The sequence below is a fragment of the Salvelinus sp. IW2-2015 genome, linkage group LG23, assembly GCF_002910315.2.
Source record: "Salvelinus sp. IW2-2015 linkage group LG23, ASM291031v2, whole genome shotgun sequence".
Lineage (NCBI taxonomy): Eukaryota > Metazoa > Chordata > Actinopteri > Salmoniformes > Salmonidae > Salvelinus > Salvelinus sp. IW2-2015.
In genome coordinates, this window is record NC_036863.1 from 33,257,398 (window position 1) to 33,272,222 (window position 14,825).

At 40.2% G+C, this 14,825-nt stretch overlaps 1 protein-coding gene across 2 annotated transcripts in view; it reads right to left on the reverse strand.

The window, feature by feature from the left end:
* Window positions 1–11,048, reverse strand: part of LOC111950570 (vascular endothelial zinc finger 1) — a 44,515-nt gene extending 33,467 nt beyond the window's left edge. For both annotated transcript variants that reach the window (XM_023968232.2, XM_023968231.2), the window contains exon 1: window positions 10,946–11,048. In XM_023968232.2, coding sequence (XP_023824000.1) covers window positions 10,946–10,978 — 33 coding nt within the window. In that variant the 5' untranslated portion in view covers window positions 10,979–11,048. The remainder of the gene's footprint in view (window positions 1–10,945) is intronic.
* Window positions 11,049–14,825: the final 3,777 nt, after the last annotated feature.

The following is a 14,825-nucleotide window of genomic DNA, read 5'->3' on the forward strand; positions in this document are numbered from 1 at the left end:
TGCCAGTTGCATTTTAACATCCGCACCTATAGCCAACTAACTGCGATGTGCGATTCCTGCACTTATGTGAAGAGCCTTTTGTGACCGTGGCTTTTTAATTACAGGCTTTGTATGAATTTTGTATCTATCGTCCCAGAACTAGCAGAGTCGGTTTTGAACAGCTCATTACACATTTTATCATCCCCGGGATGGCGGGATGCCTATACATTGAGCCTTGAGTCACTGTAGCAATTGTTGTTAGTTTATCGTGTTGAATTCTGTCTATTGTACTTTGTCTAAAACTATTATCGATGAGCCTGTTTAAATTGCGCATTCCTGTGTCATCTCGTTCRTGACCATAGGACTGCTTAGTAAATACAAGTTCCCAAAGGAATTTTCAGTTGTGTGAGTTGTCAATYCCTGTTTAGTCATTTTGCCTATATTGTTTGGTATGTGACTCACTCATTCGTGGCTTTGGGTCAAAATAAATAAGTACCAATATTCTTTCTGATAGTCTTTCATAAAGAAATGTTTTGAGGGCCTCCCGAGTGGCGCAGCGGTCTAAGACACTGCAACAGTGCTAGAGGCTACACTACAGACCCAGGTTCATTCCCGGGCTGTGTCGCAACCGGCCGTGATCGGGAGTCCCATAGGGCGGCGCACAATTGACCCAGTATCATCCGGGTTAGAGGAGGGTTTTATAGTTGGCTCATCTAGCGACTCCTTGTGGCGGTCCGTGGACCTCGGTCGTCAGTTTAACGGTGTTTCCTCCGACACATTGGTGCGGCTGGCTTCCGGGTTAAGCGGGCGGGTGTGAAGATGTGCGGTTTGGCTGGCCATGTATTTCTTCAGAGGAAGCATGACTCGACCTTCTTCTCCTGAGCCCGTTGGGGAGTTTCAGCGATGAGACAAGATCGAAATTGGGGAGAAAAAGGGGGTAAAAAAAAGATYTACATTTTTTGAAATGTTGAACAACTTCATCTGCTCATGTTGTATGTGTTCAATTATTTGTGACATTGTGGTTACAATGAAGAATGTAAACAAAATCAAATAAATCCTATTCATAATGCGTGTTGCAAGCTTGTCATTTTTCCTTACATTTTCTGTAAGATTTTATTTAGTCTTTTTAGACAAAAAAAACACACCCCACCTGCCCAGACCCACCTGCCCAGACCCAACATCTCCAGTGCCCGTGTCACTCTCCGCCACACAGCCTAAAACCTATGGGTTTAACCTTCTGAATGATTATATTGAAGATCGAAGCCACCTCTTAATGAGTTCCGAGAGCCGATCCACTACCCAACAAAATAATATCAATTTATTTAGCATAATTGTTTTTACGACTACAGACAGTAGGCTATCATTTCTCTTTTCCTGCATTAATTAAATTGTCTGCATGTCTTTTCATCATTTGGCTAAAAAGAAACCATGCCGTGAATTAAGAAAATATTGCAATGCAGCACACAGACAACTCAAATTGCTTTAAAGAGTCTAACATTAAACAAATAAATATACTATAACAACTCCAAAAACAGTCCATTCATCAATGGATTTCTTCAAATTGCTGTGCAGGAAAAGGATGTCATCCACTGTGCCTGGTCGCAGGCTCGCAGCTGGCTTCTCTCTGAAACCACACATCCATCTGAAGGTGACGCTATATCCTTTGAAACCACACAATTARCAGGTGGACAGTAGGGCTCTTGAAGTGAAAAATCAACAAGATCCACACSTATTCTTTCACAATAGCTGGCCTTATGTTTTCTGCAGTTTTGAGCGGCACTGTATAACATCCACTCTTCGTTTATGTAACGGGCTGTAKGGCACAAGTATCCTATTTTCGAAAATCMTCAGTCCACATTTCAAGTGTAAATGCGCCACTGTATTTACTCAACTCCGGMACCACCCGCCAACTGATTTTTGTTGTTGCCTGATGCAGGACTCGTGCGATAGGAGAGACTGACAAACATTCACACCTCCATTAACTTAKAAAAGACAGTCTAATAGGTTGGCTAGGTGTGAGAAAAACCATTTGTGCCACAGTTTAGACTACAGATAGGTGCAGCYGGCAGTCAGAGTTGAGTCCTATTGTAAAGTGTAGCCTAATGACCCGAAAAGGGAAAACTTGCAATGTATTCAATGCTTAAGTACTCTAAAGTTTTACATTTCTAACTCAATATCACAGACCAGATTTGCRCTAACAAAAAAACACATCAACTCCTACAAACATTCATTTATTATAATCTACATAATAATTGAAAACAAAATTAGCTGTAGTGAGGAGAGAATCTATGCTAACGACAATCAGAAAGAATGTCTTTAACTCTGCATTATAAGGTAACTTATTTTGAACGAAAGCCAGGAATGAGTGAGGCACTCAGCCCTATGCTGTTCCTGCTTCCGTTGCCTATTTGAGTGTTTGTTTAATAAGAATTGCTCATCCTCTGTCACACGGACACAGTCAAAAAAATACACMTTGTTTCGCCTTTGTCAGAAAAAGCTGCAACTGGGCCGTAGCTTATTACTTACTAAAACTGGTTCACACTAAGGTTTTTATTCTAAGAGAAACAAAAATGGTATTTTATATTCCATTATATTCTTAAAATATACAGTACCATTCAAAAGTTTGGACACACCTACTCATTCAAGGGTTTTTCTTATTGTTACTATTTTTTACATTGTAGAATAATAGTGAAGACAACAAAACTATGAAATAACACATATGGAATCATATAGTAACTAAAAACAAAGTGTTAAATCAAAATATATTTTATATTTGAGATTCTTTAAAAAAGGTAGGCACCCTTTGCCTTGATGACAGCTTTGCACACTCTTGGCACTGCGCAGATCAAATACACAGCTGGAACGCCAAGCAAGGCGATTACATGTCCAACTAATTTGAAAGATTCTCAGAAAAGTATTAGTGTGCATGTAAACATACTCATTGAAAGCCAATAATCTATTGATAAAACTGAATATTAAACACTTGGTATTTTGCATGCCGTGGCCTAATGACAACAGTTCCACATTATACAGCAAATAAAGGCTGTTATTGTCACCATAAAAGGTGAATGGCGGAGTTAAAATACTTGTTCATGCACGCAGTTTTATGACAGAGAGGTCTAAAAACGAATCCCACATTCTCCTCCTTACTTCATCTGCCCTATTGTGGAAGACACGYATCCAGCCAGTGATGCACCCAGTGCCCAACAGGAAGTCTTTGTGTGTGCGCATCTTCTCTGATTTGGCTCCTCTATTCATGGGACAGGGGCTGCATTTCTCCACACACGACTCAGCCCAGACGAGCCTCAGCCCAGACGAGCCGTCGCGCTCTCGGACCCAGGTGGACCTTGTAACTCAGGAAGAAAGCCACCGTGCACACCGGCCCCTATTGTCTGCGCACCTGCTCACGCTCGATACCTTCCAGGATTAGTCATCAACATCATCATTTTCTAGCCTTCTTTCTGTCTGTCTCCGACCAACTGATCCAGACAGCAGCAGACAGCCTGGCCCCAAGACAGAGGTCCTTGACCTGCAGCGCTTTCATGCCGCTCTGACCATTTTGATACAAATGTGCTCTGAAGACTGAGGTCACTCCAACGTAAATAATATCAAAATGGAAGGCAGGGAGAATAAACGATTCTGAAAAGACTAACAGTACTGATTGGCGACTGGCTTTTAATTCCATGTGAAATATAATGAACAAAAATATGATTGGCAACATGCTAAGTGTTGTTCATATGTTTCCTGAGCTGAAATAAAAGTTCCCAGAAATGTTACATACACACAGAAAGCTTATTTCACTCAAATGTTTAGCACAGATTTGTTTACATCCCTGTTAGTGAGCATTTCTCCATTACGAAGATGATCCATCCACCTGAAACGTGTGGGATATCAAGAAGCTGATTAAACAGCATGATCATTACACAGGTGCACCTTGTGCTGAGGACAAAAGGACACTAAAATGTGCKGTTTTGTTACACAACGCCACAGATGTCTCGAGGGAGCGTGCAATTGGCATCCTAAATACAGGAATGTCCACCAGAGCTGTTGCCAGATATTTTAATGTTCATTTCTCTACCATAAGCCGCCTCCAATGTTGTTTTAGAGAATTTGGCAGTACGTCCAACCAGCCTCACAACCGCAGGCCGCGTGTAACCACGCCAGCCCAGAACCTCCACATCAGGCTTCCTCACCTGTGGGATCGTCTGAGATCAGCCACCAGGACAGCTGATGAAACTGAGGAGTATTTCAGTCTGTAATAAAGCCCTGTTGTGGGGAAAAACAAATTCTAATTGGCTGGGTCTGGCTCCCAAGTGGGTGGGCCTATGCCTAATAAATGTATTTAAATTGATTGATTTCCTTATATGTGACCAGTTTCAGGAAACTAGGCGTAAGTCACGACTTCAAAGGAGAGCCATAAAAGAAATTCTAAACAAGTTTCTTAGCAGAAATGCCTTCTGGAACATGTGAACTTTCATGTGCCTTAATAACAAACTTGTATGCCACCTGTAAATACAAATTAAATATTTAAATTACAAGCCTTGTTGGTTAACCTCGACGCTAGGGGTCAGATTTATTTATTAATTTTTATTTTTTTTAAATAACGTTCCCATGGTAAACTGACTATTTCTCAGGTCCAGATCATAGAATATGCATATAATTTACAGATTAGGATAGAAAACACTCCAAAGTTTCCAAAACAGTCAAAATATTGTCTGAGTATAACAAAACTGATTCTGCAGGCGAAAACCTGAGAAAATCTAACCCGGAAGTGTTTTTTCTTTCTTTTCTTTTAAAGCAAATCTGCGTTTCCTGGCCCGTCTTTCTTCCATTGAAAGGGGTATCAATCAGATTCCTTTTCCAATGGCTTCATCAGGCTGTGACCAGGCTTTAGACATATTTTCTGGCTTTTATTTTGACAAATGAGCAAGATTTTTCAAAAGTAGTCAGGTGTCCTCTGAATAGAGTGTGGTAGCTCTCCATTTTCCTTTTCTCTCCTATTGAATAGGTTACGGTCTAAATATTAATKGATTATGTTTGTTTAAAAAAACCTGAGGATTGATTATAAAAACATTTTATGTTTCTACGACCTGTAATATAACTTTTTGGACTTTGTCCGTACTTTCCTCTGGACTTGCACGCGCGTTGTGAGTTTGGATTTGTTTACCAAACGCACTAACAAAAGGAGGTATTTGGACATAAATTATGAACTTTATGGAACAAATCAAACATTTACTGTGGAACTGGGATTCCTGGGAGTGCATTCTGACGAAGATCATCAAAAGTAAGTGAATATTTATGATGCTATTTCTGACTTATGTTGACTCCAACATGGCGGATATCTTTTTGGCTTGATGGGTCTCTGAGCGCCGTACTCAGATTATTGCATGGTTAGCTTTTTCCGTAAAGTTTATTTGAAATCTGACACAGCGGTTGCATTAAGGAGAAGCATATCTTTAAATCTGTGAATAATACTTGTATCTTTTATCAATGTTTATTATGAGTATTTCTGTGATTTGATGTGGCTCTGTGCAAATTCACGGGATGTTTTGGATGCAAAGCCAAATGTAAACTGAGGTTTTTGGATATAAATATGATGTTGATCGAACAAAACATACATGTATTGTGTAACATGTTGTCCCGGGAGTGTCATCTGCTGAAGAATATCAAAGGTTAGTGATTCATTTTATCAATATTTCAGCTTTTTGTGACTCCTCTCTTTGGTTGGAAAATCGCTGTATGTTTTCTGTGACTAGTTGCTGACCTAACATAATGATATTTTCTGCTTTCGCCGAAAAGCTTTTTTGAAATCGGACACTGTGGTTGGATTAACGAGAATTGTATCGTTAAAATGGTGTCTAAGACTTGTATATAGAGGTCGACCGATTAATCGGAAAACGGTCATTTTGGACGCCGATTTTTCTTTTTCTTTTACACCTTTATTTAACTAGGCAAGTCAGTTAAGAACACATTCTTATTTTCAATGACYCCCTAGGAACGGTGGGTTAACTGCCTTGTTCAGGGGCAGAATGACAGATTTTTACCTTGTCAGCTCAGGGATTCAATCTTGCAACCTTACGGTTAACTATTCCAATGCTCTAACCACCTGCCTCACGAGGAGCCCGCCTGTTATGCGAATGCAGTAAGAAGCCAAGGTAAGTTGCTAGCTAGCATTAAACTTAATCAATCATAATCACTAGTTATAACTACACATGGTTGATGATATTACTAGTTTATCTAGCGTGTCCTGCGTTGCATATAATTGAGGCAGTGCGCATTCGCGAAAAAGGACTGTCGTTGCTCCAACGTGTACCTAACCATAAACATCATTGTCTTTCTTAAAATCAATACACAGAAGTATATATTTTTAAACCTGCATATTTAGCTAAAAGAAATCCAGGTTAGKAGGCAATATTAACCAGGTGAAATTGTGTCACTTCTCTTGCGTTCATTGCACGCAGAGTCAAGGTATATGAAACAGAGAAAATTGAATTATGAGATTTCTGTTGATTGAATTTGGCTCCCTGCAATTTCATTGGCTGTTGGCGAGGGGTTCCGCAAGCGGAACGGGTTAGACAGGTTAAGGGCTTGTATGTAAGAATTTCACGGTAAAGTCTACACTTGTTGTATTCAGCGCATGTGACAAATAAAATGATTTAATTTGAATAACCATTGAGCACAAATGTATTGCTCTGACAATGTTCAATGTCAGATTAGTTAACAAGTCTGTACTGAAAACAGAAATTAACAATTATTTCTGGAACATAACCTCCAGGCAGGGATGTATTCTAGTAGACCATCTAAATGTGAAAGAGTCACTGCTCGGGRAGCTCCAAAATTATGCTATGGTATAGGCTATAACTGGAGGCATTTCACASCTGGTACTTACAGGGCATAGGTGGAGAAAGAAAAAACTCCTGAGGCTAACCTATATGAAATMAATACTTGGGGTAGCCTTTTAAAATACTCTAGGGGAGATTGGGTTATATAGGAGAAGGTCATTGTGGCCATTTCCTAGCTCATTACCATGCTACCCTGCTGCCAACATCCTTGGGATCAATGAGTGCTCAAGAGGGGAGAGGTGTTTAGCGTGAGTCATACAGATGCAGAAGCCAGTGTCACAAAGCCTTTCTGTCAGGAACAAGGCAGCCTGTGACACAAACAAATCTTTCATTTTGTGCCGTTGCAGGTGAGTAATAAAGGATTATAGTACTTTAGCTCTCTGAGAGCACAATAACCTTACCTTTGTCAAGCACCACTTTTCTCATAAAATGGGAAATCAAAATGAAAAGATTTTTCCCCTCTGCTCTTGAGTAGTGATGGATAGTTGAACCCACTGGCCCCCAGCTGCTACCGTTTGACTAAACGGTGGTTCATAGTCTGATGAGAATGAATTAAAGAAAACGCTCACTCAGACAACACAATAAACAGTGCTCCTCCATATGGGTGAAAGAATCTGGTAGGAATAGGATCAAATCAAATGTTATTGGTCGCCTACAGAGTTATAGCAGYTGCATCCAAATGCTTATGAATCAATGAAACAAAGACAACTGACATAGTAATCATGTTACACTAAGCAGACAGTATTTTGGCTTGCTGCACTGTCCGCAAGATGAGGAAAAAGTAATTTAATCTCACTGAAAGTGGACATGACACACACGACACAATGATTCATGGCCACTAGCAGTTGTGTGGGAGAAATCAGCAAGAGTGCTGCATTAACATCAACTTTCCCTCGATGTGTCACTTCTAAACACCTACTGATCAATGACTGTTGACATTAGCATAATCACATCACACAAACACCATCCCACCCTCAGCAAAATGGCTGCACTGTACTCAGTATTTGGAGACAAACTGCCACTTAGCCTCGACAGGCTCTGGGCCCATTACAATTAGCAAGCAACAGCTACACATGTCCGAAACGTTGGGAATAGAACAGTTAGCCGGGACAATTACAGTAATAACTTCAAAGCAGAAACAGGGCTAAGAGCTTGCCCAGAGAGTAAATATTTGTATCACTCCAATAATCTGAGCTCCCACTCAAAATAATCTATTTTTCAAGATGGAGCCATTTGCCACTTTTCAGTTCTGCCCACAAATTTTCTATAGGATTGAGGTCAGGGCTTTGTGGTGGCCACTCCAATACCTTGACTTTGTTGTCCTGAAGCCATTTTGCCACATCGTTGGAAGTATGCTTGGGGTCATTTTCCATTTGGAAGACACATTTCTGACCAAGCTTTAACTTCCTGATTGATGTCTTGAGATGTTGCTTCAATATATCCACATAAATTTCCTTCCACGTGATGCCATCTATTTTGTGAAGTGCACCAGTCCCTCCTGCAGCAAAGCCCCCCCACAACATGATTTCCCCCCCTGCAAGCATCCCCCTTTTTCCTCCAAACATAATGATGGTCATTATGGCCAAACAGTTCCAGTTCTATTTCATCAGACCAGAGGACATTTCTCCAAAAAGTACGATCTTTGTCCCCATGTGCAGTTGCAAACCGTAGTCTGGCTTTATTATGGCGGTTTTGGAGCAGTGGCTTATTCCATGCTGAGCGGCCTCAGGTTATGTCGATATAGGACTCGTTTTACTGTGGATATAGATACTTTTGTACTGGTTTCCTCCAGCATCTTCACACGGTCCTTTGCTGTTGTTCTGGGATTGATTTGCACCAAAGTACGTTCATCTCTAGGAGACAGAACGCGTCTCCTTCCTGAGCGACATGACAGCTGCATGGTCCCATGGTGTTTATACTTGCGTACTGTTGTTTGTACAGATGAACGTGGTACCTTCAGGCATTTGGAAATTGTTCAAGGATGAACCAGACTTGTGGAGGTCTACKAAAAAWTTATCTGGGGTCTTGGTTGATTTCTTTTGATATCCCCATGATGTCAAGCAAAGAGGCACTGAGTTTGAAGGTAGGCCTTGAAATACATCCACAGGTACACCTCCAATTGACTCAAATCATGTTAATTAGCCTATCAGAAGCTTCTAAAGCCATAACACCATTTTCTGGAATTTTCCAAGCTGTTTAAAGGCACAGTCAATTTAGTGTATGTAAACTTCTGACCCACTGAAATTGTGATACAGTGAATTATAAGTGAAATAATCTGTCTGTAAACAATTGTTGGAAAATGACTTGTGTCATGCACAAAGTAGATGTCCTAACCGACTTGCCAAAACTATAGTTTGTTAACAAGAAATTTGTGGAGTGGTTGAAAAGCGAGTTTTAATGACTCCAACCTAAGTGTATGTAAACTTCCGACTTCAACTGTACACCAGCCATCTGGAATGTTATATTCAGGTTGAAAGCAGTTTGAACACCATTACTTGAAATGCCACATTGTAGGCCCATATCTGTGTAGGCCTAATGGGTTGAATAGTTTTGTTGTTGTGGAGCTTGCCACAACTCTCCTCAAGGATCCAATCAGACAAAACACAAGAAGCCAGCTAATGTATAACATCCGAGACTATGTTTCCTTGGCATTAATTTGTTGAAAAACAAGCACTAATCTAAATCACTAATCAAAATCGATTCATTCCACCACATATTAGGMCTGCTATGTCACTGACCTCACTAAACGATATCACAATACTTCAGTGCCGATACGATATGTATCACGATTTGACACTGAATTTATTGCAATTCCATGTTCCAAACATATTGCAGAGGGACAAGAGAGCCATTAGAAAACAAGTTTATCAGTCACCAAAATAAGTGCTGAAGACACATTTGCTCCCTATTTAAATAGAAGATAGAGAAAAAGTTATGAAGGAAAAAAACTGGAATTTTGGTGCAGGCACAGCAAACTAGCGCAAATATCCAATAGCGAAATATCCAATAGTTTTGACAATCATCAAAAATAATATCCGATGTCACTATCGATTTTTTACCCCCTAACTACCACAGTTGTCGGCTATGCCTGTGTTCATATCTTCTTGCCAAAACACGCTGTAGCTGTATAAAGTAAACAGGGGACAACATTTGACTTAATGCACACATGGGCTAGTAGAAATATGTCCTATTTTATGATAAACCAAATACGATACAAGTTGGTGCAGCGAGTATGATGTAGACTAGTAATGGAAACTGGTAAGAAACGTAATTTGCTTGAATGCAGACCAAAGACAAAAATAGACAAATGTGACCAGTTACCCATGTTGAACAATTTWGTTAAACTTCTAACGTTAGTTCGTCTAGCTATATCGGAGATTTGTATATAGTAACGTTATAGATTGAAATCTCCATCACCGAATCAGGATGTCGCACACTGAAATAAATGTGGCAAAAACACTGCTTTCATGCGTGCATAGTTTGAATTCTCTCTCTACCCGCAGTCACAATGTTTAGTTAGCTAAGCTAGTTAACTAGCTGGCTCTATTTCGACTTGAGGAGGTAAGGAAAAAGTTAAACGCTGACTAGCGAAATAGTAAGGAAGTAAACGTCAATCGGTAAAGTATTTTTCGTTTTCGAGTGATCTCTGGACGATTATTTTAGGAGACTAATTGGCTAGCGAGACGTTGTTTATAAAGTAAATTCCCACCATCAGACATCAAAAAAACGCATCAATGGTTCCGGCCAATAACAAAAAAACAAGAGACTCAGACTGGCTGGCTCGTAACGGTGGCGTTCTTGGAGTCTGCGAGTGATCCCTCATGTTTGCCGGCTTTGATCTAACAAGCTAACTTAATGATCTAAATAACTTAATTCTTATTTAAGCTAAAAACATGTTTACCATCATAGTAATACAAAAAAATGAAAGCGAAAATAACTGATTTTTCTTAGCGTCATGCCCTAGCTACCTCACAGCTGGAAGCCTGGATGTTATTTACCATTGTTTTGCTTGGGTAGCTTTACTTAAAATTACACATTTGAAAAACGTCAAACCGTGAATGTCTTGAGTTTGCTACAGTTATTCCGTTAATTATCGTACTTTTCGGGTATCAAAATGTACTTACTTGAAATAGAAATGTACTCCAGCTCGGTTCCATTGCAACACAAAAATCTGCAGGAAACCTTCAAGAAACCTGAACAAAGCAGCCAAACATGGCAGCTGCTACAACTTCCTGTAACCCTTGGACTGTTCCACTTCTAAAGCATTTGGGGGGGGGGTAGTACTGTAGTTGTCATATCAAAGTGTATCACTTATTTTTAGCACAACAAAGGTTTGACATAAATTGTACTTATATAGAATGAATATCCAACATATATCAAATAGAATATATAACTACGTGGGGGGGGGGGTTTAATAAATGGTAGAGTTGATCAGTGAGAGTATTCGATTAACTGGTACGGGTTACCTTGCCTGTTACACAAACACCTTGCTCCGGCCAAACGCTACGTTACACCCACGGACGTTAGTTTATTCTCGGCAATGAAAGTATGTAGCGAACGGCAAAGCAGCGGAATAATTTAAGCGTGAGTCGTCAGACTACGGGTTGCATTAGTTTTTGAACCGGGCTACCTCCCGGGCATGAGCCAGATGCCCCGTTCAAAGCCCATGGCGAAGTCGGCTCAAAACAAAAGTGACGTAGCCTAGGCCATATTAAGCATGCAATGAGTATGATTCTATGTTCTCACATGCACAAGTAATTGCTTTTGATAAAAACACTTTAAATATTTTAACCAGGCAAGTCAGTTAAGAACAAATTCTTATTTACAATGACGGCCTACCAGGGAACAGTGGGCAGAACGACAGATGTTTGCCTCGTCATCTCCGGGATTCGATCCAGTAACCTGGCCCAACGCTCTAACCACTAAGCTAGCTACCGCTGATCGCATCATGTCGCATGTTGGGATACAGGGAGCTAACGTTAGCTGATCATTAAGTTTGACTGATCATTGAGGAAAATGTTCACCTCCAATTCAATTACACTATAAATAAAAGCACCATGATAATACTTTTTGCTGAAACTCGTTATATCTATGGAAGCACTAGACTATTTATTGAAAGAATACAGTTTCATAATTAGGGAAATCTTATTCTAGTTTGTTGTTTGCAGATAGCATTAATAGAGCATTTTTCTAGTCTTATTGCAACTCACATTTCCATCTCAACCAAAAATCGAAGTAAAATAATACGACTAAATAATTTCAAACTTTAAATGCACTTTAAATTAAGTTTGATTTGATTTAGTCCCATTCTTTAACTTTGATTTATGGTTGAGATGGAGACATAAATCCAATATAAATTATTAATTTGTAGACAAACTGGAATTAAACCCTGAGTGGTAGCAGCTTTTAGCAACGCAGGTGTATTTACAGTGCCTTCAGAAAGTATTCACACCCTGTGACTTTTTCCACTTTTTCGTGGTATTACAAAGTGGGATTAGAATGGAGTAAATAGTCATTTTTTGGGGTCAACGATTTACACAAAATTCTCTGTAATGTCAAAGTGGAAGAAACATTCTAACATTAGTACAACAGTTGTGAAAAATTTAACATTAATATATCTTGATTATATAAGTATTCAACCCTCTGAGTTGACACATGTTAGAATCACCATTTGGCTGTGATTACAGCTGTGAGTCTTTCTGGGCACGTCTGAAGAGCTTTCCACACCTGGATTGTGCAACATTTGCCCATTATTCTTTTCAAAATTCTTCAACCACTGTCAAATTGTTTGTTGATAATTGCTAGACAATAATTTTCAGGTCTTGCCTTAGATTTCCAAGCAGATTTAAGTCAAAACTGTAACTCGGCCACTCAGGAACATTCACTGTCTTCTTGGCAAGCAATTCCAGTGTAGATTTGGCCTTGTGTTTTAGATTATTGTCCTGCTGAAAGGTGAATTCATCTCCCAGTGTCTGGTGGAGAGCAGACTGAAACCGMTTTTTTTTCTAGGATTTTGCCTGTGCTTCGCTCCATTTTGTTAATTTTTGTATCCTGAAAATCTTCCCAATCCTGAACAATTACAAGCATACCCATAATATGATGCAGCCACCACTATGCTTGAAAATATGGAGAGTTGTCCTCAGTAATGTGTTGTATTGGATTTGCCCAAAAGATAACACTTTGTATTCAGGACAAAACGTTAATTGCTTTGACACATTTGTTGTAGCATTACTTTAGTGCCTTGTTGCAAACAGGATGCATGTTTTGTACAGGCTTCCTTCTTTTCACTCTGTCAATTAGGCTAGTATTGTGGAGTAACTATGTTGTTGATCCAGCCTCAGTTTTCTCCTATCACAGCCATTAAACTCTGTAACTGTTTTAAAGTCACGTGGGCCTCATGGTGAAATCCCTGAGCGGTTTCCTCCCTCTCCAGCAACTCAGTTAAAATGAAATAAAATAAAATGTAAGAGATGTGATGTGTCACTGGCTGCCTTGTTCCTGACAGAAAGGCTTTGTGACACTGGCTTCTGCATCCATATAACTCACGCTAAACACCTCTCCCTTCTGGAGCCCTCATTCACTCATGGATCCCAAGGATGTTGGCAGCAGGGTAGTATGGCAATGAGCTAGAGAATGGCAACAATGACCTTCTCCTATATGACCCAATCTCCCCTAGAGTATTTTAAAAGGCTACCCCAAGTATTCATTTCATATAGGTTAGCCTCAGGAGTTTTTTCTTTCTCCACCTATGCCCTGTAAGTACCAGCTGTGAAATGCCTCCAGTTATAGCCTATACCATAGCATAATTTTGGAGCTYCCCGAGCAGTGACTCTTTCACATTTAGATGGTCTACTAGAATACATCCCTGCCTGGAGGTTATGTTCCAGAAATAATTGTTAATTTCTGTTTTCAGCACAGACTTGTTAACTAATCTGACATTGAACATTGTCAGAGCAATACATTTGTGCTCAATGGATATTCAAATTAAATACATTTTATTTTGTGCCGAATACAACAAGTGTAGACTTACCGTGAAATGCTTACTTACAAGCCCTTGACCAAACATGTAGTTTTAAGAAAAATAAGAGTTACGAAAATATGAACTAAATTAACTAAAGTAAAAAAATAAAGGTAACACAATAAAATAACAATAACGAGACTATACACAGGGTTACCGGTATCGAGTCAATGTACGAGGGTACAGGTTAGTCAAGGAAATTGAGGTAATATGTACATGCAGGTAGGGGTAAAGTAACTATGTATAGATAATAAACTGAGTAGCAGCAGCTTAAAAAAAGAGGTGGGGTCAATGGAAAATAGTCCAGGTAGCCATTTGATTAACTGTTCAGCAGTCTTATGGCTTGGGGTATAAGTTGTTAAAGGAGCCTTTTGGACCTTGACTTGGCGCTCTGGTACCACTGGCCGTGCGGTAMCAGGGATAAGTCTATGACTAGGGTGACTGGAGTCTTTGACACCGCCTGATATAGAGGTCCTGGATGGCAGGAAGCTTGGCCCCAGTGATGTACTGGGCCGTACGCACTACCCTCTGTAGCGCCTTGCTGTTGAATGCTGAGCAGTTGCCATACCAGGCGATGATGCAACCAGCCAGGATGCTCTCGATGGTGCAGCTGTAGAACTTTGAGGATCTGAGGACCCATGCCAAATCTTTTCAGTCTCCTGAGGGGAAATAGGCCCTCTTGCCCTCTTCATGACTGTGTTGGTGTGTTTGGACCATGATAGTTTGTTGGTGATGTGGACACCAATGAGCTTGAAGCTCTCGACCTGCTCCACTACAGCCCTGTCGATGTGAATGGGGGCGTGCTCGGCCCTCCTTTTCCTGTAGTCCACGATCAGATAATTTGTCTTGATCACGTTGAAGGAGAGGTTGTTGTCCTGGCACCACACCGCCAGGTCTCTGACCTCCTCCCTATAGGCTATCTCATCGTTGTCGGTGATCAGACCTACCACCATTGTGTTGTCAGCAAACTTAATGATGGTGTTGGA